Source organism: Trachinotus anak, unplaced genomic scaffold (genome assembly GCF_046630095.1).
Source record: "Trachinotus anak isolate AG129_WGS33_773 ecotype Australia unplaced genomic scaffold, CSIRO_AGI_Tana_v1 ptg000034l, whole genome shotgun sequence".
In the NCBI taxonomy this organism is placed as follows: Eukaryota; Metazoa; Chordata; class Actinopteri; order Carangiformes; family Carangidae; genus Trachinotus; species Trachinotus anak.
This window is the reverse complement of record NW_027273885.1, coordinates 6,851,054-6,877,691: the sequence shown is the minus strand read 5'-3', so window position 1 is coordinate 6,877,691 and position 26,638 is coordinate 6,851,054. Positions and strand designations below refer to the sequence as shown.

General features: G+C 40.2%; 3 protein-coding genes across 7 annotated transcripts; 2 read left to right on the top strand and 1 right to left on the bottom strand.

Moving 5' to 3' along the window:
• Positions 1-45: 45 nt before the first annotated feature.
• fam118b (family with sequence similarity 118 member B) lies at positions 46-10,616 on the top strand. 4 transcript variants are annotated; one of them, XM_071472043.1, is made up of 8 exons: positions 46-627; positions 1,330-1,419; positions 1,623-1,932; positions 6,566-6,793; positions 7,715-7,843; positions 8,052-8,349; positions 9,491-9,556; positions 9,845-10,616. In XM_071472043.1, the coding sequence occupies exons 2-8, from the start codon at positions 1,337-1,339 to the stop codon at positions 9,856-9,858; spliced, it is 1,128 nt and encodes a 375-aa protein (XP_071328144.1). In that variant the 5' UTR covers positions 46-627; positions 1,330-1,336; the 3' UTR covers positions 9,859-10,616. The 4 variants fall into 4 exon arrangements, with proteins under 4 accessions (XP_071328144.1, XP_071328147.1, XP_071328146.1 ...); XM_071472046.1 differs by having other exon boundaries at positions 48-627; positions 1,680-1,932; XM_071472045.1 differs by having other exon boundaries at positions 61-176.
• Positions 10,617-10,731: 115 nt separating this feature from the next.
• Positions 10,732-17,980, bottom strand: srpra (SRP receptor subunit alpha). The gene is made up of 15 exons (XM_071472040.1): positions 17,826-17,980; positions 17,554-17,691; positions 17,140-17,223; positions 16,835-16,998; positions 16,385-16,545; positions 16,120-16,282; positions 15,586-15,736; positions 15,366-15,484; positions 15,154-15,275; positions 14,974-15,060; positions 14,270-14,442; positions 13,143-13,356; positions 12,748-12,911; positions 12,249-12,347; positions 10,732-12,093 (listed from the first exon to the last, which is right to left on the bottom strand). Exons 2-15 carry the CDS (start codon positions 17,674-17,676, stop codon positions 11,965-11,967), a joined length of 1,953 nt encoding a protein of 650 aa, XP_071328141.1. The 5' UTR covers positions 17,677-17,691; positions 17,826-17,980; the 3' UTR covers positions 10,732-11,964.
• A 581-nt stretch (positions 17,981-18,561) lies between these two features.
• Positions 18,562-25,330, top strand: tirap (toll-interleukin 1 receptor (TIR) domain containing adaptor protein). 2 transcript variants are annotated; one of them, XR_011687030.1, is made up of 5 exons: positions 18,562-19,041; positions 19,473-20,054; positions 20,249-20,454; positions 24,131-24,182; positions 25,215-25,330. XR_011687030.1 is itself a non-coding variant. In XM_071471536.1 (3 exons), the coding sequence occupies exons 1-3, from the start codon at positions 19,029-19,031 to the stop codon at positions 20,425-20,427; spliced, it is 774 nt and encodes a 257-aa protein (XP_071327637.1). In that variant the 5' UTR covers positions 18,563-19,028; the 3' UTR covers positions 20,428-24,110. The 2 variants fall into 2 exon arrangements, 1 of the variants encoding a protein (XP_071327637.1); XM_071471536.1 differs by lacking the exons at positions 24,131-24,182; positions 25,215-25,330 and having other exon boundaries at positions 18,563-19,041; positions 20,249-24,110.
• The last annotated feature ends 1,308 nt before the right edge of the window (positions 25,331-26,638 follow it).

Sequence of the window (26,638 nt, the reverse complement as noted above, 5' to 3'; positions counted from 1 at the left end):
AACAGACTTTGAATGCGGGAGCAAACTGAGTTATTCTTAGAGCACCTGAAGGCATCACACGATCGGGCGCACATCACAACAGGCGGTGACTTCAACCGCTCCGCTAAACTTAAACACAAACGGGCAATGTTTGGAAGAGTTGCAGGGGAAGTCGAGAGCATATCTGGTGTTAAGAGGTAAACTGGTAAATTAACTGCCAGCATTTTTAGCCAAAGAGATTGGTTAACAGTGGATATAAGCCGCTTTTATCACTCCAACATTGTCCTCAGAATGACGAGTAAAACTGAGACAGCTTCGGACTTTTAACATCCGGAGACAGCTAACTTAGCTTAAAGCAAGAAACGAACTAACCTTAGCTTAACCGGAGATGTTGATTAACGCCAGCTGCGATTAGTGTTCCCGTTATTCTTTGGTGATATAGTACAGTACCGACGCCGACGTTAACTTATCATCAGGCTAGCATTAGTTAACACTGTCGGAAAAGCTACAAGCTCCAAAGTCAAGGCGATTTTCCAAGCTATATAACGTGGCCAACGTTAATACACAGTCGACTTTCGCTGACTTCGAATCAAAGGGACTTCTACTTGAACAGAAATAAACACTGGACATTAACTTTCCTACATCAAGGTAAGTTAACAGTGGCAATGCTGGTTAACGTTGCCTTGTACGTCATCGATGAAACGTTTTGTCTATTATGTAAAATATTACTGATAGTTGTCTCCTCACAAATTAATACTGTAATTAAAACTTGCACTTGGTTTAAAAAAAAAAAAAACAAAAAAAAAAAACAGACTCCCAGCACATGGCTTGCTGTTGGACCCGTAGGGCATGGTCTTAACTTAAAGTTAAGAAAAAAACACTGGAGAAACAGCAGCTGTTTATCAAAAACTAGGTAACGTCACCGGATTTTTTCCCTGTACAATAGCCTTATTGTTGGTTGTTTTTTTTAGCAGTGGTTACCAGCATGTATCATCAGAAAAGGTGTGTTGCCAGGAAGGAAATAATAAATTATTTCCTGATTGTAAAATGACTAGAACAGGGTTAAGCAAGACAAGTTAAAGCATTTGAGAGCATTTTAAAGCATTAAGACTACTTTTTGACCTGGCATTTTAGTTGTTATTCGCTATCTGACATGTTTCCAGTGTGATCAGGATGTTAAGGATGAAGACATAACATCCAGCCAACGGTTGTATGTGCCATCATTAGTATCAAGGATTGCTGTATTGTGTTGCCTTTCATTTGCTAAAACGGCCTTTAATTTGCTAAAACAGTCATCACTGAACTTAACCTTTCGGAAGTAGCACATGGTTGATCATCTGTCTCTTTCAGGAGCTGAATGGCCTCCGTTGTAGCAGTGAAAACTGAGAAGCGACCTGCAGCTGATTCTCAGGATGCAGACTCAAATGCAAAAAAGCCCAGGTAAGCTGAGGTGCTGCTCTGGAGCCAGCTGCACACCATGCCCCTAACTCATTCATTATTTTGTTACCAGGGCTGATTGAAATATTTTTTTATATCTCGAATTCCTAATTTTTTTGCCAGTTCTTGATAAAGGTAGGTTTTAGTTTCACAATGCATGCTAGTGTGCTTGAAAATGGTCTGTTTAACCTTCATGCTGTCGGAAGGATTTGGGAAGCACCTTCTTTGGAACCGTCATCACTCAATCTCTGCCTGCCCCAAAGGAAACTGCTGCCCAGCCTGAAGACCAAGCGTGCCCCCGAGCTGGTCCTGGTGATTGGCACGGGGGTGAGCTCTGCAGTGGCCCCTCAGGTCCCTGCACTCCGCTCCTGGAAGGGCCTCATCCAGGCCTTGCTTGATGCAGCCAATGACTTTGACCTACTAGAGGAGGAGGAGAGTCGGCGTTTCCAGAAGCACATGCAGGAAGATAAGAATTTGGTGCATGTGGCCCATGACCTCATTCAGAAACTTTCCCCGGTAAGACTGCCTGAGCCTTTTTCCTTGCCTTTCCTTTCTACACCATCCTGTCGCACATGTACAAACACATGGCAGACAGACTGCCAGCTCACTGTCCTTCCTCAGCTGGGGACATTTTGTCTCAACCTCCACGGATCGAGATAAGACATCTTAGCCTTATCTCGTTAAAAAACCTATACCTAATGACACAAGGCTTGTTTGTGGGAGTTGTTCTGAGAAATTTTTGTCAATACACACAAACACCTGAGTCAGTTGATCTTGACTCAGTCGCACATGCAATGAGCAGTCATTGGTGTTTGTAAAAACCACCAGTGGTCTCCACACAGCCAGTGGAAAAAAACACCTTGAGGAAAGTAGGCTAGCTGAACCACATTAGTGTTTTCTTTTTTAACCCCCCCTCCTTGCCTTCCTTAATCAAGGCAACACATTTCCAGCATACGAACCTGCATTGCATTAGTTTTCTATCTACCAAAAAAGTAGCACATAGCTCCGATTATGGGGTAGTTTGGGTAGTCTGTTTGTTGATATTTTGGTTTCATCAGCAGAACACTCTACATTGGGAAGAAGTTCCCAAAACCTGTTTGGTGGTGAACCGTCATCCTTTTAAATGTTACCATTATTCAGTCTGGTGTTTGCTTTATTCCTGTTGTTAGGTGTCAGTAATAACTTGTCCATCAAACTCAAATGATAATTGTGAGTTTCCCAAGCAGAAATGATAATACATCAAACTGGAATTCATATGTGAATGTTTGCTTTAATATGAGAGACGCAATCTGCATCCCACAAATTTAGTATAAGCAAGTAAAGCTGCAGGATTGATGGTATTAAATAGCAATTTCAATTAAAGCCTCTGTGCAGTCTCCCGCTTGGAATTTATACATAATTTTGTAAAGAAGGAGATCCATTCACCAAGCATTTCTCATTTCAAGACTGCATTACACCATGTGACAGCAGAGAGGAAAGTAACAATAATCTAACTTGTGTGAGAAAGAGAGACTAACACAATTAAAAAGGAAGCTATAACAAAATAAAATAAACAAGAGGATGTTAAGTCATAAAAGGAAATTCTTGCTGGTGATGTAGAGTAAAAGAAAATACATTTCTTCAACATCAGTTCAGATAATATTGCGTTCATTTTTGGATTTCCAGACAACCCGGGTCACTTTCTATTGGACAGGTCTGTTCCGGAGCAGGGCTGGCAGATGGGAGCCTTAATACCGTTTGCCTCCTGTGTTAGTCATGTCTCATCGCACCTTTGACATTGATAAAACACGCTTTGTTTCAGCCCTCAGCCTGTTGTCACAAAGGGAACAAACAACGCTTTTATGGCTTTATCCATCGCGTTTATTTCAATCCACAGTTGTGCAGACACCAGCCCACTGCTGTTGGCTACAGACACAGCAGGATCTAGCATGCTGGGGAAAAAAAATAAGCATGGAATAATGTGAACCAGCACCCCCCACCCCCCACCCCTGATTTTCCATTCAAATAGAGTTAAATCACCACCCAAACAGCAAGCATACTGTAAATCACAGCAAAGGACAAGAGCGTGTAGGGATTCCATTCACAAAATCCCCTGCAAAATTATTTCCCTTATTGCACTTAAGCACACGATAGCACTAGACCTGAGTTTATGTAGTTTTACTGTCGTCTGGCTGAAGGAAAAGGAATTTCTCCATGTGTCGATTGCAGTGGCTTAGAGCTAAATTCAACATGGAATTCACTTATTCACAGACTGGCCCTAATCAGGGTTGAATCACACATTAGAAGCTCAACAAAATCTTCCACATAGAAACTGTGTATTCATTGCACCCATAAACTGGAAATTTCATTATAATGTTAATCATTCTGTGGCGTCTGTTAAGAACTTTCCTCACATTGAAAAACCCTAAGAAAACAGAGGCACTTGAGGGTGTGAGAGGGCTGCCCTGAGTCCCAGTTAATTCCACTAACAGTGGACCTGTGAGAGTTTAACCCACTTATCATGAAATTGTGTATCAGTTGGATTATGGTGGTCTGCAGGCACACAGTGTCAGGTAATGAGGGTAATCTTAAATTAAAACTCAAAGAAAACGCTTTTGTTGTTAATCCCCTCACACCATTGACCTTGGCAAAAACAAGGCTAATTACAACTTTGCTGACTGGTTTATTTATTCAAGCAAGAAATGTAAACAGGGTCAGTGGAGGAAACATTAGATCATCTGCTGACAGTTATTTTAGTGATGACCTTAGATTTTTGAATGTTTTCAATTTGAATTTTAATGCATACTTGAGACAGAAACAATTATTGAAATACAAAATCATAGGTCTGCTATGAAACTGCAATTTTTTCAAAGTCAATTGTCAGTACAAAAGACTTTTGAGAAGTCAGTGTGTCTTGTCAGTGTTGTTACACCTATATCTACATTGCACTGAATGCACACATGTTCACATCAGGGGAATCCAGAGCTGGCATAAAACTGAATAGAATATATTTGTCAGAAATAATGTGTTAGTTAAGAATTAATATTTAGATAAAAGAGTTATTTACTGGCGCTTAATTTCGTTATTACATAAATCCTGGGACGGTCCAGGGACACAGTGATCAGGATGGGTGCTGTAGACACGATGGGGATAATGAGCTTCTTCCTGTGGAAAGGACTCCTACTGTTTAGCCCATTAGAGCTGTAATCTCTGGAAGCCAGCGGAGCATTTCCCTGTGCTAGAATCACCTTGGTCACTGCATCTACTGCACTAACCTTTGCTATTCTTAGCTGCCCGACTCTTCCTTTCTTTTTTTTTTTGTTTGTTTTTTTTAAAACAATAGGCTCTGCCAGGTAAGAGTGAGCTCTAGACCATGCAGTCACAGCCCATAATCTCTTAGCAGACACAGCTGGTATGAGAGTTGGTATTTGAAGAACTGTGGACAGGATCGAAGAAGGTGATGGAGAGTTTTTTTTAATAAAGGACAAAGTTGTCCTTGAGCAGATATTTTAAAAACTGGCCACACTTGACACACCCCTGAGATCTCACTTGAGAGTTAATTTAGGCATTTGAAGTGCCGGTAAGAATTCCTGTGAAGGCCTGTGCAAAGAGAAACTTGTTGAACGCATGTTAAAAGAAAATAAATAAAAGCATGCCAATGCACTCCTCTGGCTAAGGTCTGCAGAACATGACTGCTGTATATGAATAGTTAGTTATCAAGTTTTGGGTCTAACCTCCTGATAAAGCGTAATAAATAGGCAGAGACCTACCTAATGCATCAAGAAGTAGGAGCTCTGACTGGGCTATATAACCAGTCACACTCTAGTATTATGGTATGAACGAAATTTTAAAAAAGAAAAATTGTACGTAATTTTATGTCTGTTTCTAAAATGAAATTACACTACATACACTGCTGCTTTAGATTTAATTGTTGCTTTGGTGATAGCAGTTATGCTATGGTTCCACCCTGCATCTGACTTCACATGCAAGAAACAAAACAAACACAAAAAAAAAACATTCAACTCTTGAACAATCTGTGCTTACATGCACACACTTATTTTAAGACACTTGGTCAGGTCACATGGTATGATAAGTTAAACTGTACTCAGAGAGGGTTCAATCCCATTAAAGAGCTGCTTGTTGTGGGTTTGAGAAAGTGTACCTGACATCACCGCTGCACTAATTTGACAATAGTATTTTGATTTTTAACATTAAAGAATTCCCCAAAAGGTAGTTAAGTAATTATGCTCATGTTCAAACAAGTTAAACCAGTGAATGTGGCACTGTCAAATACTGGAAGTCAGGGATGACTCACATTAAAAATAAACTTACAGCACAGTAAAGATGTGATGCAATGAAGAACATGTTATTTACCCCACATATTATTTTAGTCCTTCACTCTTCAGACTGCAACAGCATGTTAGGTTTACAACTTTTTTTTTTTTATTTTTTTATCTATTTTTAAAAATTGGGAGGGTGCAGGTTTTTTTTAATGCAGTTTGGTTGGTGAACTATTAGCACAGAATGGCCAAAGCAGAATTGGTGGTGCAGTGGTTAGCACTGTCTCCTCACAGTGCTAGAAGCAAGAGGGCTCTGGGTTCAAACCTGGCTGGCTGGCTGGCTGGCTGGCTGGCTGGCTGGCTGGCTGGCTGGCTGGGGCTTATGTAGGCAGTTTGCCTGTTCTCCTCGTGCATGTGTGGGTTTCCTCCAAATACTCCAACTTCCTTCCACAGTCATGGACATGCAGGTCAGACTCAAGTGACTTAGCCTTGTGATAGACTGGCGACCTGTCCAGGGCGTACTGTGCCTCTGCAGCCTCTAGCTAATGGCTGACTTATTTTTCTGTTGTGAAAAGTCAGGGGTCTTGGTTGTAAAGCTGTTTAACATTGCAGTGAGAGTGAAAGCTTTCACAACCCTGTGTACTCCAGATTGTGGTTATGACACTCTCACAGGATCAGTGCTCCAGTGGTCATTATTTGTATATTTTTTATTATATCGATTTGACTTCCTCTTGAAACACTAGATCACAGTGCTGCTGTTTGTTCGCTGCTGTTACACTAATTCAGTACTGTTTAAAGATGCTTAGCTGAAAGTCGGTAGACACAGCTGATATGGCCTTTTGTCTTGAATGCATCCTGCAGAGTATGAAGTCTCTCTCTCTCTGTTACAGAGAACAGGCAATGTGCGCTCCACATTCTTCAAGGACTGTCTATACGAGGTGTTTGATGATTTGGAGTGCAAGATGGAGCATGCAGGGAAACATCTACTGCGCTCAGTGTTGCAGTTAATGGAGAGCGGTGCACTGGTCCTCACCACTAACTTTGACAACCTGTTGGAGATATACGCAGCTCACCAGGGCACCAAGCTGGAGTCTTTGGACCTGACAGATGAGAAGAAGGTAAACAGTGCTCAGATTGTGTTATGACACTGACTGATCTTTCCTGCCACAACACAACCAAGTCAGCTTTTTTTTTTCTTTTCAAATGAGTACAAAGGTCAGTAAAGCATACACTAAATTAGCACTTTTTGTTTTGCAAAGCTCAAATTGTATTTGAGTTGTGTTTTAAAAGAGAAATTTTGAACTCTAGTTGCTTTGAAACACATTTAACACTTCAGCACGGGCCTGAATTCTTTGAAAGGGGGAAAGCAGAGATAAATCCTCCTGAGTAGTATCTTGTTCTCTGAGCATTTGGTTAAACTGGCTCCCTGCTCAGTCAGATTTACATATGACATTTTCTTTAGTGAAGTTCCTTGTCGGCCCGTTATGGTGAAACATAGATAATGCTTTGACTTGACAGAGCCCTTTGTCTCTGAGCAGGTGGCGGAAGGTTAAAGTTCTAGTCATTACTCAGCTGCTGTTGATTTTTATAGATTGAACAATATTTGCTTTTGGTTCAAGACTGTGGTGAAAAGGAAGTGCGCGTTTTCCAAGTGAACATATGTTTGTTTCCCATCTGACCAGTTTCTATTCTAAATCTCAGGTCATCCAGTTGTGTTATTTACATCCCAGTCAATTCAAAGTTAATTTGATATTTGTAAAATAGAACACAAATTAGCAAGAATTGATCAGAGTTTCCGAGAGACCTATTGCCGTGCCTCTCAGTCCTGGTATTTATGCCTCGTCTCCATCAGGCCTAATATCCTCTCACTGCTGGTCAGTGGTTTTACACCCTACCCAGCTAGAACAGGATTGAGTGCATTGGACTGTTAAGTGCGTGTGTGTGTGTGTGTGTGTGTGTGTGTGTGTGTGTGTGTGTGTGTGTGTGTGTGTGTGTGTGTGTGTGTGTGTGTGTGTGTGTGTGTGTGTGTGTGTGTGTAGGTGTTGGAGTGGGCTCAGGAGAAACGGAGGTTAAGTGTTCTGCATATCCACGGTGTTTACACCAACCCCAGTGGTATTGTACTGCACCCTGCTGGCTACCAGAATGTACTGAGGAACACTGAGGTCATGGTGAGCACTGAAATTGTTGTGTACTGGTTGTTATGTTTATGACCTAGGAATTTAATGTCAAATTCGTATTTAAATTAGTAAATAATATGACATGTTCGAGTACTATATTGAACTACAAGTTGCGCAAGGCTGTCTGTGCCAAATTGCCTCTGTCCCTGCACTGGTTCATGTAAAGAGCAATAACATATGTTATTGCTGGTTTCAACAGCGTGAGATCCAGAAGCTGTACGAGACCAAATCATTCGTGTTTCTTGGCTGTGGGCGCACAGTAGACGACACAACCTTCCAGGCTCTGTTCTTGGAGGCAGTCAAACACAAGTCGGACCTCGAGCACTTCATGCTTGTGCGGCGCGAGGACGTGGGTGAGTTCAAGAAGCTGCGTGACAACATGCTGGACAAGGGCATCAAAGTCATCTCCTATGGAGACGAGTACGCCGACCTGCCCGAGTACTTTGAGAGGCTGGCCAATGAGATCTGCAACCGTGACGTGTCTACCAACGGCTGGGGTAAGGAGGAGGGGGCTGATCAGTTCACTTGTGTGTCTGTAGCAGAGGATGTGTTCTGGCAACCATGTCGCATAGAAATTTAATTTATATATAAATAGGGCAAATATGCCATCCACCTCCTGGCAACTGTGCTACTGTGAATAAATGTTGCGCTTCATCAATGCGGCAAGCAAGTCTGTTGGCACCACAACAGAATTGAGAAGAACAGTTTAGTAGTATATGAAGATGGATATAGGAGATACAGGCGACAGGGTTGGTTTTGGATAAACACTATCTTTGCCTAGCTTCTTTTACCTTTTAACATTATAGTGAAGGCAGTTCTACCAGTTATACACATAAAGTTGAGTTTACTCATCTGTGGCTGCGAAGGAGCTTTACAAAATTTGAAAAATAAAAATAATAATCCTGATGATGTCATACGGAGGCCAATGAAAGACACTGAGTTGCATTTTGGGTAATGGAGGATGCAGTGGTTTTGGAGCTTGACCTATACCCAGAATTGAATGTCAGGATATCTCAGCTTCTGCTGCTTTGATTTTGACCAGTTCCCCAACTTAACGGAAGTGCGGTGCCCCAATTTTAAGGTTTGACACTGGGATATTCAATGCTTGGTTGCTTTATTTATGACAATAGCAGGTCCTGCTGCATTATTATTTAAAAATACAATACTCAAACTACTAGTAGTGGTTCTGCAGTACCAGGTTAATTAGATGGAGTGCGGTAAATTTGTTAATATGCGACCTTTTGTTTGACAACTGAAGTTACAGAATCTTAATTTGACTCAACTAGGTTTGTTAATTTAAAAATCTTAAATAAAATAAAGTAATGATAAGAAATAGCAGGACTTGTTTCTTTCTGGCAGATACAATATAACAGAAGTTGAACTACAGTTAAGCATTAAAACTAGCCTGGAAGCAGAAACTAAGGCCAAGTTAACCTGCTATGTTGCAGATTTAAATTGTTGTCCGTGATATTGGTTTCACAACATAGTGTTTCTGTCAACATCACTTGGACAAGAAAGTCTTGCATTTCAATTCAGCACATCTGCTTAACCTGCTAACTCGCCCCTCTGAAAGGAGTTTAGAAAGTGAGTTGCCTGCATTCTATAATTTTTTTTTTTTTTTTAAACCTCTATCTACAGGGTCTCCCTCACAAAATGGTGAAGAGCAGCAGAATGGATTTAACACACAGAAAAGCCTCCTTCAAGGTTAGGACTGAATGCACCTCTTTGACTTCAGACAGTGGCCACTTGCAAGAGACATTTCCAGAATAAAGCACTGCTCAAGACTCTTGTTTTCTTACTGCATGCTGGTAGATAGAAGATCCAAGTCTGTGCTTGATTTTCAGTATCAAAAAAACCTGCTGGTATTACTTTACACAAAGATACAACTGGCTTTGCAGAATTGCATGCATGGCAGTGAGTGGCAACTTTTCAGTTGATGCTTTTTGTTATTCAACTGCTCACTCAAGTCCATTCCTTCTCTTTTTGCCCCAGACTATCATTCCTGACAAGCACGCGGTCGGGATCAATATCAGTCATTTTCCTCCGCAGCTCCGTCAAGAGATCAGTGTATTTTGAGTAGTACTCGATTGTGATTTCATTTGGTGGATTTAGGAATCCAGGAAAATTGTGGGCCATGGGAGACTTGTCAGTATTTTGCAGATGTTTTAAGGTAACCGTCAACGCCAATACCCAATCTCACAGATTCCACTGTACTGTACTTAAATGTTGCTGAAACCTCAGCATTTGGGATGCTAAATGCCAGTTCTAAGTATGCAGATAATGCAACAATGGATTTGGACACATTAAACAAGAATGCAGTCGAACAAACTGCATCACCTTGACCTACCTGTCCTATAATAAGAAACACTAGGTGCAAGCTATAAACGCACATCACACGTTCTTAACTGAAAAGAAAATCTTGGTGATATGTGAGGATTGTATCTTTCATACTTAACCCTGAAACCAGGAAAACTTGATTTGCACATTACTGGCAGGGGAATGGGAATGATGGAAATACTTCTCAGTCGAAGATGATTACTTGGTTTTGCAAACACATTAATAATGTACTTGTTCTCAACTGTAAGTCCAGGAGACTATGTTTTCATAGCAGTGAGGTTCCACCAGTAGCAATCACTTTGCCACTCTTGTGCTGAAAATAAAAAATGTTCTTTGTAAGCCTTTTTTTGTATTTTTAATACTTGCATGTGTTTTCTGACATAGTATTTATAAGTACTATTTTCAAAATAAAGCTTTTGGTATCCCATTTGTCCTGTCATGTTTGCATGTCCATTGATGGCCCTACTGGAACAGACTGTAATGGAACTATAGACCAGGTACCTCTGCATCATATGACAGAACAAGTTCCACTTTTCAGCCTGTCATAGCACATAGCAGCTTTATTTAGAAATGTTTACATTCTCATAAATTAGCTCAGATCTTATGTATAACTCCTGATTCTGTCATATTGCACTACCACAAATTAAAGGGTGCTAAATATACTTAAGACTTAAATTTCCTCTTATAAATGAAGAATAAATCATTAGGGAAAACATAAATATAAGGCCTGTAGAACTTCAACTGACAACAAATAAGGTGGAGTCTGAAATCTGCAGAAAACCTGTAAGAACTAAAAAATAATTTTACAAAATATCTTAACACTTTTCATCAAACAGGGATTTTTTTTTCTATTTTTTTTAAACTGAGGGATCATAGTCTCCATTTTGTAATGAGTAATTTGTTAATAGTGTGTTGAGGAGCTCTGGAAGATGATGTTCATAGAACAATCCATCAACTAGTGTATATCACAGTTGTTAATACATTAAGAAGAGGTTGATGTACTTCCTCACTTTACAGTGGATCAGCCTTAACAGAGCCTGATGGTTACCACTCCACAATTTAGTTTTCTATGTATAACAGGGGAGTGCAACATCTACTGACTTGGTACCTGACGAACTCTATGACTGCTGACTGTAAACAGATTCTGACCTCTCCTCTAGAGTAGAAGGAGCGGTTTCTGACCTGAACTGCCATGGTACACTTGATGGATAATCACCCATGTAGTGAAAGTATTAACTAACAAGACAGGAGACAGATAGGCACTATGGTCACTAAGCTTTCCTCAGGCACAGGCAGCTGCCGAAATGTCACATCCAGCAAGCCTTCCCAACCTGACCTCATTTACATAAAGAGGGGAAAACCGACTGACAAAATGCCAGGTGGGGAATTTGTTTTGTAAGTCTTTACTGTGTAAACCAGTAAACGGATGACATTTACAGCCTAGATCCATTTAGTCAGCTAAAATGTCATTTGTTTTGAAACTCAGGCTGATCTGAGGTACTTTTCAATTTGGCCCAAAAGTTTAGAAATGATGCAAAGGGAGGCTCCCTGGCTTTGTTGCAAAATGAAATGTCTTTCAAAGTGCACATTTGTCCTTTACTGGGAGAATAAAGTCCTGTGCATGACATGAGTTCTTCATTTGATGCAAAGTAGAGAGGACAGGGCAGGAGGATGAGCAATGCAGGCTAGCAGGGCTGGAACATCTCACGGCAGTGTGGCAAAGGTATTGTTGGCTTTGTTTGCGACGATGAATAAACAGCAGAACATGCAGCCACTTAAGCCTTCATCAGGGCGCTGACCACAGCGCGGGCGTTGAGGCTGCGCAGGTCGTTGTAGGTCTGCCCTGTGCCCACGAACACAATTGGCTGGCCTGTGATGTACGTCATGGAGATGGCAGCACCAACCTGTGAAGGAAGAGTGTTATCAGCTTTCCATCTGCTAATTACTCACAAGACGTGAGACAGCCACAGATAAATCATTTACTGCATCAAGAGATCACACAGAGCCCATATCACATGATTACAATCTGATAGGGACGTAAAGAGAAACATTAAAATACCTTGTCGTCGATGGTGTCAAACTTAGTGAGAACAATTCCATCAATGAGCCGAGGCTTGTCGGACATCGAGTGGTCGGCTAGAGCCTGATTGAACTTTACCTGAACACACAAGAAAGACAGATGAGTCATTTGTGGGAGACATGATTAGGACAGGGTTCATATGTACAGCACCAGCTTTCCATCTCACTATTTACAAAGTGTAGAGGAGGAAAAAACAACTGTGCAAACATAATGAATGATTAACAAGACAGCAGATCACTGGAGAAACACTGACCTCTGCTGGAGAGTTTAGTCAAATCCATTTTATTCTATAGCATTCTCTGATTTATTACTGTTAGTGACTGTTGATTAACACAAGAGCCTCAGGTCTGTATACCAAGCTAAAGCTGATTAAAAACCATAAATCAAAGCTTCAGTCAGCACAAAGTTCTGGCAGCTGATCACATAACGAAGACACAAAAGTTTCATTAGAATTCAATGTGAATGTCTGTGGCCTTACCAGCTGATCAACTGCCTCGTTTCCAACCAGAGCCTCCCCAACAAACAGCACTAGGTCGGGCATGTTGACTGCAATAAGTTTGGCCAGGGCTGTCATTAGGGGGGCGTTGTCCTGCATACGCCCAGCAGTGTCGACCAGCACCACATCAAAAGCCTGGTTGCGGGCTGGAGGGATGAAACACAAAAGGTACAGATGTTACTTTGCCACATGGTTGATATTAATCATTTTATAATTCACACAAAACTGAGACAACTCCTTATCACAACAGAATTGATGTACACACAAGTGAAATCAACAAGAAAACCATACCTCCTCATTCTCCTGGTGAGTTAACTTAACGTTCACAGTAAAGTCTATCAGTTAATAATTGGTCAACAAGAAAAAAAGTATTTTACCATAGGCAATGGCCTCCATGGCAATTCCAGCTGCATCCTTCCCGTAGCCCTTCTCATAGAGCTGGACTACCGGCCGTCCACCGTGCTGCTCTGGAGGATGCAGAGAGTTCAGTCGGCGCTGATGAGTGCGGAGCTGCTCCACGGCCCCGGCACGAAATGTGTCGCAGGCCGCGATCAGCACTGTGAAACCATTCTCTATCAGCCAGAAGGAGATCTGGACCAAGACAAAGAGAACTTAAGGTCAGATGAACTTGGACATTAACAAAGATAACTCTGAAGCAAGAACAGCTAAAACTGGGCAAATACTCAATATCGTTTAATATTTTTTAAATCGATTTAAGAAGAGGCCTTTTTTGTAGGATACATTTTGACTTGTCACAGTAGGTTACATCAAAACCTACTGTATAGGTGCACTGCTTTAGCTTATTTAGACTTAATACAAAGAAGTTTAAAATATATATTTACTGAAGAACTAAAGTGTAATTTGCAAATCACTTTACTCCAAAAAGCCTCGCAGTGAGGCTCAGTGCAGGTATTATAACTAGGGCTGTCAGTCAATTAAAATATTTAATAGTTAACTCGCGATTAATTGCAAATTAGTTGCACCTTTCTTTTTATTTGTTCTCTATCTACCTTAATGGGATATTTTTCAAGTTTTTAATACTCTTGTCAACATGGGAGTGGACAAATATGCTTGCTTTATGCAAATGTATGTTTATTATTATTGCAACAATCCAAAACAATGACAAATACTGTCCAGAATATTCTCCAGAATAACCTCAAAGGTACTGCATGCAGTCTTTGAAGCTGAACTTTCCGTTCAAAAGACCCTTTTTCTGCACAAGACGGTTTGTTTCTGCTGCCATCCACAACGTAACTGCTGCGTCGCCCCCTGATTTCCCAAACTAATTATAACAGAGAAACCCCCAGAGTGAATTGTTTCTCGTGTTCTACTAATAGAGCTATACCGGACCACAAATTTACAAAACAAGGCAAAACTGACAGAGTAAAGCCCCGAAACCAGAAGTGGCTTCCTGTGTGAGTCAACAGTCAACAAACCACATGAACAAGAGGGGGACTTGCAGGAAAATTGTTGATTTGGGGTACGTCACTGTCTCACACCTTACCTTGGCCAGGTTGGTGGACTTTCCTACCCCATTGACGCCACAAAATGTGATGACAAAGGGTCTCCGCTGGCTCTGCGCCTCCATGACATCTCTCAGAATATCCACCCTTCGCTTGGGCTGCAGGATCTGCACCAGTGAGTCCTGCAGGGCCTGCTTTACTGTTGAGGCCACAGCTATAAAAAGACACAAACGTACACAAACACACACAGAGCTTACAAATCTGCAGTAAAGATGTGACGCAGTCATGACAACATGGACCAAAATCTCAAAGGACAGTTTCCAACATCTTGTGGAATCCATCCCACAAAGAACTGAGGTTGTTGTTTGAGCAAAGGGAGGCCCAGTATTAGTATGGTGTTCCTAATGAGTCTTTGCTGAGTGTATGTTGTAATGCAAGCACATGGTCTTGAAACACTCCCTATTACCTTTAATACATGTATGAAGTGCTTATACCAAAGTCTGCAAATTGCACATTTTGAATTGCATATGAAACTGAGGGTAGGACCATATTTGTGGTGTGGTAATCATACAGTCAGTGTTGGGGAAATGCATTACTATAATGACATTGTGTAGACTGGGCTCTCCCAGAAGGACAAGGGAAGGCAGAGATGAACACTACACTAACTGAAAACTAATTTTAAGAAAGGGGATTACAATCTGTAGTTTACTGTAGGTGCATTAAATAAATGTGAAAGGTTACTTACTGGTGAATGTGCCCATGACTTTGCCCTCCAGTTTTTTGGCTACAGAGTCACAGAGCTGGGAGGCAATTTCGGCTGCTACATTCTTTGCTATAGAGCAATAAAGGACACAAATTAATAGCTGAGAATTCCCTCTCACATCTTACAGAATAAATACAGCGAGTAATAGAGATGAGGTCATACCGATGAGGTGGTCCTTCATCCTCTCCAGCACTGGCTCCATATCCTCGTGGGATAGGCTCTTGGAGCCCACCAGACCCTTCAGCATCCCAAACATGCCCCCAAAACTGCCACCCTTTTTGGAGCTGAGAACAACAGACAAAGCATGTAATTATTCACAGTGCAACTTACATTTGAGACAAATTTATAAACATTATACCTTGACACATTCTTACCTTGTCTTCTTTGTTTCACTGACAACTACTCTCTCATCTTCCTCCCCCATCTCCCCTTCCTCACTGGACTCATAGTCCACAGGCAGCAGGTCTCCCTCCATGGAGCTCACCTGCATCCCCTGAAAGACATCCAGGACACGGAGGACTTGGTATCACGACCCTAATTTGAACAATATCGATTTGACTAATAGGGGTGGAGTGGAGGGGAATGGGTACATACTGGGTCATTTTGTGCCTCCTGGTTCTGTTCGCCACCGTTGGGGGAACTTTCTCCATTCCTTTTGCTGTAGTCCAGGTCCTTGGCGCTGCTACCACCCATGTCCCAAACACGCTTTTCTTTCTCCCTAGGTTTCTGAGGCTTTGGAGACTTACTATGAGACAACACAACATCAGAATGAAGCAAGTAGAGATAAGTTAGACATGCTTTACACTAGGAGAATGACAAAACCTCTTTGTTATTCTAAAAAGAAGTGTGATCATTTAAATGCATATTTCTAGTATTTCTGGTGAGTACTGAAAAGTACAGAACATTTAAAGCTATGGATCTGACTCTGCTTTTAATGTTCTTAAGCGTTGAGCAATTTCCGTTGATCATCCACTTCGGGATCTAAATTGTGCATGTCACTGAAATTGGACTTTCACAGACTTGATAATCGACAAGTCTGCTCTGTCTGTGCTGCTTGTAATGAGACAGTCAAAATATATCTCTACCATAGGCATATATTTTATTATATATTAATATAATTTCTCTTACCTAGGTTTTTCAGTAGATGCCACCATGTGTTTGCGAAAGAACTCTTCTTTCCTCTTCTGGACGACCTCCTCAGGAGTCAAGCCCTGGTTACCATTTTCAACCATCTTCGGCCCAGATGTTGTGGCCTTGCCTTTATCAACTTTGGCAGGCTCAGCTGCAGGAGCTGAAGAGGATATCAAATCAAGTCAGGATTGAGACTGGAATGATGCTACACTATCAATTTAGAAAGACCTACTGTAGAACAACCACCAACAACTGCACATACCCTCCTTTTTGGCATTTTTATTCTTCTTGCCACCCTGTTCCTTGCCCTTGTCTCCACCCTTCATCTCAATCATTGACTTCACAGTTTTTTGGGATTTCTCAGACTCCTTAAAGGACCGCATGTGACCTTGGCTCCGAGCTTTGCTGCTCTCCTCTGCCTCTCTTGTGGTGAACATTTGATATGAGTGAGCATGAACAGGAAAAGGAAGATTGTGGTTAGTGAGTCATCTTTGCCTTTTAGTTGAAATAAACCCACAGCTTCATGGGTTTGTTTTTTCATATTAAACTGAAAACTGAAAAGAACATCCTTACTAACAACAGCCTCTAAAATAAAATGAGCTCCTAAGTGAGTTTATATTACTAGTAATGACTGGTTCAGTCAGATGTGAAATAAACCTTTTTAACTTTCTCTGCAGACACAAAACATTAGCGTTAAAGTGTCTGTCTTTACCTAAGAAGCATCTTGAAGTCATCCTCGAATTCAAAGTTGTTGTTGAGGAGTTTCAAAGCTCCCTTTTGCTCCAGCTCATTTTTATAACGATCCCTAAAATGAAGCTGAACATCATCTATGAACTTGTCCACATATGTAAGCGTCAGGATCTTTTGAAAACCCACCTGGAGAGAGACAGGGGGGAAAAAGAAGTGTAATAAAAACAACTTAAAAGTAACATCATTCTTTGTCACAGATTTGCAGCCCACAACCGATTTTAATTGTGTTCCATTCTAATGTATTGAGTGTGCTGTTGAGAGACTTACCACAAAAATGAGCTCAAACTCATTGTCGAGCTTGTATTTCAGACTCAGTTTCTCATGAGTGAATGAACTGTTCCCACTTCGCTCCTGTAACATCACACACATCACATAACGAAACCGCTGTTGACATGTCAACGGGAGCTAAGCACACACGTCGTAGCTGCTAAAGCTAGCTTTCTGTGCCCTCGTAACAACAGCAAAGGCGTCAAACTATGTCAAAATTCAGCTAAAGAAACATAAAACAAAGGTGATTTTTTTTTAGAGTACAGGCACTAGAAAAGTCCAACGTTTAGCACACTAACGGTTACGCAATAAGCTAGCACTTGATGCCTATTAGCGTTAGCTCTCCGAAGCGCACCGAGATTGGGACAAACACAGACATCTGTCCCAGGCTCCGGACCTGTTGGTGGGGCTCACCTGAAGGATCACGGAGCGGATCAAAGCGTTGACAGGGCCCGTGAAGGATTCAGTGACCCCGGCTCCCTGAAAACACCACAGCACTATCCCTCCTTTGCTGAAGATAGTGAAGAAATCTAGCATCTTGCCACCACGTATCTGGATTAAAAACACATACAACGAGGTGGTGGTGGGGGGGGGGGGGGGTAAAGGAAAAAAGTGAAACGAAAGCACTCTGACAAATGAATGGTCGTATAGTGCTAATGCCAAATCCTCGGGGAATTCAGTCTTACCAGATAATATTTATAAAGATGATGAAATCCTCCACCAGTGTAAAACTGTTTTAGACACGTCAGATGCACAGCCGGAAAGTGACGCACACTTCCGGGGATTTTTTTTTTTTTTTTCCTCCTGAATGTCGCGCATGGGCAGTTTGATTATTGAGCATGCGTAGTTTTGTTTGAGGAGCGTTTTGAACCACCCATGTCTTGAACATCCATGTACTAAGATCATGAACTCTTAAAAACTACTATTTACATTAATTCTACCGAATAGGCCTAAATGTAAATAAGTACACTTATTTCATTAAGGCACACATTTGATTTTAGTATTTCCATTATGTGCTGTTTTATCCTACTCCACTGCATTTCTGTGGGAACCTGTTCTCTACTAGGCCTACTTAATCTCATTAAAAATGACGAAAATTTAGATCTAACATACAAACAATATTATCAATTTATAAAATTTGATTTATAGATTAGAGCAAGCCTACACAACAGTAGGCAGCAGGCTACATCAGTAATAATAATCTACAGTATAACAGTCATTTGAGTACTTAGGCCTATATTTAAATTAGAAGTAGGCGTACATTTAAATAATTTTACTTTTACAGCATTTTCAACGTAGAATGCATACTCCATTACTCTTTCTTATGGAGTATTTTTATACTGTTTTTTACTAAATTACAAGATTGGATAATTCCTTCACTCAATCAATGTATTAGCTGTTAAGATTTTGGACAACTAGTTCCTTACACATCACTGGTTGTGGATTAGTTGACATTGTCCTCACTTTTTTTCGATAAAAGAAACCTATCATCCAGATCAAAAAGGAGTTTTATTCAGGGCCATGAGTTGTGCTTTTTGTTGAAAATCATCAGGACTACACTGAAGTTATTTTATTTCCCTTTACTTGTCTATATACAGGCTTTTGGGGTTAACTACCTGCTCAGTGAAGTGTGTCATTCAAGGAACTTTGCATTTGAAGTTTAACTGTACATGTTGAAGTCAAGTTACTTCCTCTTTTTCGCAGTGATGTCAGTCGCACTCAACAAAACTTTCATTCTGTCTTTGTCACATTTGGCTACTGTCTGTGGATTACGGCACATTGTTGCATCAGTTTATGGTTTATCTACCGTGTAAACCAAAGACTGGACGTAAAGGCAGTCCATTAAACATGTATATACCAGAAGGATTTTTGAGAGGAGTTGACTAGACATGACAATGCATGGTAAGTTCAGATTTCATGCATTAATTTCAAATGTAAACCTTAACTTCATCTGTTTGAAGACTTTTTTGTATTTTAGCTGTAACAAATGTATAAATCCTCACTCTTTCAGTTGAGTTGGGGGAATTCAGAAAAGCTTTACACTGCTGTGGAGTAGATTTATTTATCTATTTATTTATTTAATCCTTATTTAATCAGTTAGTCTCATTGTCAATAATCATCAAAAAATAGCAATAACATTAACAATAGTCATAAGATATATCAGATGATAAAGCTTTAAAATCTCCAAGGGAAGAGTCAAGTTTGAAGGCAGTTTGCAGGTCATTCCATTCAAATGGTGCCTAGTATCTGAAACCAGTTCTGCCAATATCGGTGCGAACAGATTGATGACAGTGCTGTACGCAGTAATGCTGAGGATTAAATTTGTCTTTCAGGTTGGTTCCAGAAACTCTTAAAATCAAGATCATCCTTACCATCGCGTGAACAAAAAACTAAAGTGACAAGTGTATCGACATCACCTTCATTTACATCATCATTCTCTTCTTCATCGTCATCACCACCAGAGACAGCCCCTTCCAAACCATCTGCTCTGAGCTCACAGCTGAGATGGACACGAAAATATGACTTGCTTGTGTGCCACAGCCTTGCCGACAGTGACATTGAAGAGGCAAAACGCCTGGTCTCTTTCCTGGAGGCTTCGCCCCGCAGCCTTAGGTGCTTTTTGTGGCAGAGGGACGTCTGTGTAGGAGGTGCAGTTTTCACAGAATTCTGCCAGGCTGTGCAGGAGAGCCACTTGCAGGCTCTGCTTATCACTCCAAACTTCCTGCAGGAAGAATGGTGCAAGTATATGATGCACCGGGCTCTGGCAGAGGGGCCTATGTCCAATCGGCTCATTCCCCTGATACAGAACCTTCCCCACTCTCAGTACCCTCAGGAACTGAAGTTCTGCATCTACATCAACCTGAGCAGTAACACTGATAAAGCTTATAGTCTCATTAACAAGACTGTGCTCAAGTGTGAGTAATGGAAAAAGAATTGTTTGCTGGTCCAGCTCCTCTGACAAACTTACAGTAATAATGATATAATTGGTTTGTTTTTTCCTGACAAATGTCAAATTTGCATTTTAGTTCCTGTGATCTGCAACAAAAGCAGGCTGTCTGAAGGAGAATGAATCCAATCTTACATATTATCCTCTTCTTTTCTTCTCCAGACCTGGAAGACCTGGTTAAAAATGAGAAGGCACATGACTGCAGCATGCATAGCTCTATCAACAGTGGGGAGGGCAGCTCACGAGAGGATGAGCTGACCCCACACAATGACTCCACTGAGACTTCAGTTCCTCTGGAAGTGATGCACAAGAGAGACGAATGTGTTAGACATTTGCTGTGATAACACTCAACAGTAACGAAAGAACAGGTAAAGGACAAGAGACATCAAGTGGAAAAAAAGCACTGCTGCTATTGGTTGAACTCAACTTCAGTCATGCTGTTATCACATTATGTTGTGATTAAAAGTAAAGTTAAGCTAGAGTGTCATTGCTTAGACTTTTCCTTCTTCTTTTTTCTTGTGCATAATCAAAACTGTATGTGCGGTTAGGATGTTCATGCAGTGAACAGGAAATATTCTATTCCAAGCAGCACATGGATTATTTCCCGTATTAGATCTAGAGAAGTACATTTTGTGCTGAAGTAGTTTGCAATTGCAAACTGCTGTTTAACTGCTGTTAATGAGCATATATTATGGGAATTTATGTTTGTAGTCTTACAGCTTGTAACCAGTATCACTTCAGTTTAGAATAAAGGGAACTAAAGCACCATAATCCTCCTTTCAGCAGAATAAAAAATGAAAGTGAACTGTAATAGGAGGACTAAATTGTGATATAGATGGTGTTACCCACTAGGTGGTGTATTTTCCTGAATAATCTAAATAAGAGTGCTAGAGAGGATATGCTTATCATGGAGGCATTACATCATTAACCCTACTTCTCTTGTTTGTGCGTGTGTGAGAGAGAGCGAGAGCAAGATAGTGAGAGTAAAAGGGAAATACCAAGCCATAACAAACTAGTGACCACATGACATGACATGAACTGAGCTGAACTGTAAGTAACAATAGAGGAAATGTAACAAGACAAGACACAACTTTCATGCCTTTCTTAAACACAGAGAGATATCAGAGTGATGGCACTGGTCTGCCTTTATTAATATTTCTGACGGAGTGTTCTTGAGCTCAGCCTGTTGGAACAAAGTCTGAACATGTTGAAGAATTGGAAGGAACACCCTTTCTGCAAGAATCCAAAGAATAAACTTTCAGTTTTCTGTCAGGTATGACTGAATGTCCTTGGCAGTGCTTTACCCTGCTAATCAAGCATGCTGGCAGCACTTCATTTCAGTCAGTTGGCATTTGGACAACTCACTGTAGAATATCAGGTATTCATTGAGTCAACTGGAGCATAACATTTGTGATCCTATATATAGTCCTATAATTTCCTTTTCTTTCTGACACAAGCAAGTTTTTTCCCCTTATTACACAAGGCACCATCTTCCTCCGGAAAGTGCTGCATGTTCTCTTTTTCTGACTTTTATTAATGCTGCATCATCCTCCCATTTTCCCATCCCCCTAAACAACAGCAGACATTTAGGACCACAATGAAAGACCCTTGATAATCGCCTCTTTTGTGGCGAGCCAACATTGTAGGAGAAAAAATTTAGACTAATCTCTGAAAGGCACAGATGTTCTACGAGGCTTTTATTTTTACCATAACAAATCCTCCTCCAGATCACACACGCACTATACACACACACACACACACACACACACACACACACAGAATGGGATATCTGAATGTTTACTGACTTCAGAGGAAGGCAGTTTTGCATGGAAAATATATCAAATATCTTCCATGAAAAGTCACTTAAACTTAACTTCCATGTGATAGTGCATCAACAGTAATATACAGACATAAGTAGCCATCTGTCATTACAGATGAGAGGGTCACATTCTGTGTTTAATGAAATTACGCTCACAATTAGACAAAACAGGACAGGGTTCTGAAGTGCAAATTTTATTGACAAAATTGTGATTAAATATATTTGTCAACAACCTTGTTTCCATTATGAGGCTAAACTGTTAATATACAGTATCTCCATATAACACTGTTGACAAAAAAGAGGGGACTAATATGGAATTTTAAAATAAAAAAGTAACTGAATCTCTCTTTATTTTGAAAAATGTTATAATTTTTCTTCCCACACAATCACGTAATCACAAATCTTTTGTCATTGGATGTGGATTTTATCACTGAATGTGAGAGGTGCTGGAAGGGTGGATTTCATTACTGTCAGACAGAGCCAGCCTAGTGGTTCCCACAGTTTCCAGTCTTTATACTAAGCTAAGCTAGCCAGCTGCTGGTTGTAGCTTCATATTTACCCCACACACTTGAGAGAATTATCAATCCTTGAAGTTTTGGCAAGAAAATGATTCAGCGCTCGTATCTTTTCCTTTAAGTTACACTAAGAAAAAAGACAGTGGTGTAAATGTTAGCATCTAACCATGTGTGCTTACACATGGAGGTTTAGCCTAGTTTAAAAGTCAGTATTCCTGCCAGCTAAATTGGTTTACCGAGACAAGTTTGCTTCGTTAGAAGTGCTAAACTTGTCCTACACAGAATAGTAGCAATAAAAAATACACCACACATTTGATAGTCAGGTCCAGTTGGTTTTGAATGGGTCCATACCAGTTTAATGTAAATACATAACGTTTCACTGTACAGTCTTGTTGGTGAGTAGAAGCTCAGATGTGGGCCAGAGGCTAAGTCTGAACCTCTTCTCCAACACTTAATTTTCAGCACAAATGCACATCTACTGGAGTCCGAAAATGTTCAAAAAATCCACTGGAATAGGACAGAGTTCAGAGTTCAGTGCAATAGAGTTTATTCTTAGAAACTAGAGATAAACCTGAGCCGTCTTTGTAACCAAACTAACAACCCAAACCTCTTCTTTTATCAGCCTCTGGGTGGAAGATCCACCTTTTTCTAAAAATAACTACTCTTTGGCATGGACAGCTGTGTCTTGGTTATCGGTTTATCTTTTCCAAGGCGTCTCCATAGAGAGCCCTTATCACAGATTATGGTGATAGTGGGTAAGAGCCAAATTTCCCTCCCTTCTCACACCCTTCCTCCCAATAAATATGTTAACCGTTGATCAGACCCAGGTGCATGTTACCATAAACCTCAAATCATAAAATGTTATCATGAACATAGGTGATATTAAATGTATGATCCTGATTTTGTATATTTTATAGTACAGATTACCTTTTAATTATATTAGGTCACATTATACAATTAAAATTTATTTTCTTATGTCTAAGTCATCAGGACAGTGGTCAGACATCTTAGCTTGCAAAGATGTTCCAAAGATTTTCTTTTTAAAATTAATTTAAAGACTGTAAAGTCTGTTACTAAAACAATTTTGTACAATGCTACCTAAATCATTCTTCTTGCAGGTTTTTATCAATAGTTTTCAGTTAACTTTCGACTGACTAAAAAGGACAAAAAGTAAAAAGGACTGAGTTGACCAAATATGACTAAACACAAATAGATCTTCAGGATTAGGACTAAGTCTAAAACTATCTGACAATGTTAACACCAGCTCACTGACAGCCTTGGAAAGCCCCTGAGCTGTATGTCGGCATCTCAGCTCTTTCACTATGAACCAAGAGGTGAAAGAAAGGAGAAGTGGAGGCCTCAGGATGGCAAGCTGGTGTGCCTTGGACCACCAACAGTATTTAAAAGCACTTAGCTGTTAGTCACCTCGGTGGTCTCTCCTGGGTGTGGTGGTACTGACCTGGACGTTTCTGTCTGCGCTGAGTATATTCAGCTTGCCGTGCGACAGTGAAGCACCAGCTGGGTTAATTAAAGGCGAGCCGAAGATCCAAACATGGTAATGGGTTTAGTAGTGAATGTAGGCCATACAGTGAAATGAGACACGAGAAGGCTACATGTCAAATGCAGGAGCATAATTGTAAATGCAAAATGTAAGATGAGTTTTAAAATCCATGTACATGTGCTTAACACTGTCTTCTAAACTTAATTCAGCATGATGAACCACGCATCACCTGACTACATCTGACAAAGAGTGCTGTGGTGGGTAAGTTACATTCACAATGCAAAATATGATCTTTATGAGTTCTGCACATATAATATATATGTATTTCTTTTTTTGCACATAAAACCATGCCATGTGAAAAACTCACAAACAAAAGTGCCTCTTTCACATCTCTTGATAGATAGATAGATAGATAGATAGATGACTTTATTCATCCCCGAAGGGAAATTAGGTTGTTTTGTGTATTTGGTGCAAACAGAATGAACAGAGTAAGACATGAATTATTGACAGCACTACTTGACAATGAAACGCTGCAGTAGGCATATAGTTAACATGTTTGTAGAGGAGTGATGCACCCTTCAGGCTCTCTCAGCCTATTTAAGATAAGATAAGATAAGATAAGATAAGATAAGATAGCCTTTCTTAGTTTCACGATGGGGAAATTCACAGTGTTACAGCAGCAAAGTAGCAGTGCAGAGAAAAGAAAGCTGCAAATAAACTGCAATAACAAATATTTAAGAACGATAAGTAATAATAATATAATAGTATACAAAATTACATATTTACAAGAATATACAACAGTAGCAGCGTAACAACAGTAGCAGCATATGTAGATTTTGCACAGGTTGGCGTAAAAAAGATTGTTGCGTGAGAGATTGATGTGTGAAGTTTTTGCGAGGTGAGTGAGTTGTCAGTTTCTGGTGTGTGTGTGGTTACTGAATGCAGTGTTTACAGAACCCCAACACTGTCCTTGGTCCAGAGCCAGCAAACATTTGTTCTGTGCTTAATCTTCAGGTTTACATTTGTGCAAAAACAATTTTGTTGCCAGCAGATACATTAGTGGAGATATTTAGATAGAAGTTATTTAGAATGTAACATAAGATTTGTGTAAAAAAAAAAAAAAAACAACAAAAAAACAAAAACATTAATTTGAAAAAAAATGTTTGTATGGTAAATAGATTGTATTTCTCCAGTAAATATATTATTTATGTTATTGATATGCAGCATAAGCCTGATAGAGGCTCACAATTATTTTGTCCCTGAGTTTCAGTCTGTTATCTCCTTAACAAACAGAAATCACAGCCAACAGCAACAAGACTGTCCAGATGTCGGCCCCTCTGGGAATAGCATGCTGTCAGATTGAGGCGAGATGGGGCAGATCGTCATAATTCATCAGAAGATCACTGACATGGAAAAGTGCATTAACCTGTGTACTTCAACACCAGCCCCATCACATTCAGCCCAAAGGCAGGTTACATCTACGCAGCCATGCTGTTTGGATGTGTCTGGATCTGCCTGGATCAAGGTTCATTAGGGCTGAACTTTGATACACACAACAAATTGTTTCTCTGTGGGCACCCACAGACACACCAGTCAATCTCATGCTAAAGTGTTTCCGAATTACTTACCATAATTAAGAGTCTGCGAATATTACCCCAGGAATCATTGTTCTACTTGTGACTCCTTTCTTCCTAATAGATCTCCCAGAAACAGGTGTGGCTTAATATAGACAAAATAAAACTGCAGGAGTGGCTGATAAAGATTGTGGGCAACGAGGTTTAAGTGTGAGAGTAACAACTGTTTAACTGCCGTGGAAAATTTGCATCATTCATTTAAACAATTCATCTATATACACCATTCCTCAACATATGCAAAAAGTAAAAATATACAAGTGATGTCCTTCACTCTTTAGTCGCTTTAGACAAAACCGTCTGCCAAATGAGTAAATATATATTCAAAATCGATTCTTAGTTAATATTTAACAAAGGTTAAAAATGTGAACTCAGATGACTACAAGTAAAATAAAAGCTTAGTTTGATTTTTTTGTCCTTCACAAGATGATAGAAGAAGTTAATCCTGTCCCCAGTGAAGGAAACTAAATACATTGACTCAAGTAACAAGCCTGCTTAAGTAGAGTTTGGAGGAAGGCCACCTCCAATAATTTAGTAGTTTTATGCTGCTTTTATGCTTCTTCGTACTTCTACGCCACTGCATTTTAAAGGCAAACATTGTTTTTTACAGCAATTATGAATACAAAATATAACTAACAAATAAATCATGGTTTATTGTTATAGATAAAGCTACCCAGAAGCACATAAAGAAGTAAAAATAACCCTTTACCTAAAGTAGGTAAATTTTATACTTTGGTGCTTTTACTTAGGCCTCCAGTAAAAGGTCTGAGCACCTCCTCCATCAGTGTTTCACAATGTATGTTCATTTCAGAGCTTAAAAAACAGATGTTGTTTCCTCTGGGGTAAAAAAACAAACAAAAAAACAACAACAACAAAACAAACAAACAAAAAAAACAACAACAAAAAAACAGTGAACTTTGAAGCGGACTGAAGGCGCCGAGGGCACATAATCATTCTGAGGTGATGAGACAGAACCTGAGCTCCTTCCACCGCACCACCACCGGCACCGTCGAGTTTCGGCTTGTACAGTTTTACAGCGATGGTATTTGGATTAGTTCGGTCTAGTCAGCGGCCAGTGCGCGCACC

Bases quoted from the DNA above. Each gene is read 5' to 3' on its own strand.
- fam118b (XM_071472043.1), top strand. From the start codon at position 1,337: ATGGCCTCCGTTGTAGCAGTGAAAACTGAGAAGCGACCTGCAGCTGAT. The intron at 6,794-7,714 runs GTAAACAGTGCT...GTGTGTGTGTAG, and splicing joins ACCTGACAGATGAGAAGAAG to GTGTTGGAGTGGGCTCAGGA. The intron at 7,844-8,051 runs GTGAGCACTGAA...TGGTTTCAACAG, and splicing joins TGAGGAACACTGAGGTCATG to CGTGAGATCCAGAAGCTGTA.
- srpra (XM_071472040.1), bottom strand. From the start codon at position 17,676: ATGCTAGATTTCTTCACTATCTTCAGCAAAGGAGGGATAGTGCTGTGG. The intron at 17,224-17,553 runs GTGAGCCCCACC...GTGATGTTACAG, and splicing joins TCCGCTCCGTGATCCTTCAG to GAGCGAAGTGGGAACAGTTC. The intron at 12,348-12,747 runs GTAAGGCCACAG...TTGTGTGTTCAG, and splicing joins ACGAGGCAGTTGATCAGCTG to GTAAAGTTCAATCAGGCTCT.
- tirap (XM_071471536.1), top strand. The intron at 20,055-20,248 runs GTGAGTAATGGA...TTTCTTCTCCAG, and splicing joins TAACAAGACTGTGCTCAAGT to ACCTGGAAGACCTGGTTAAA.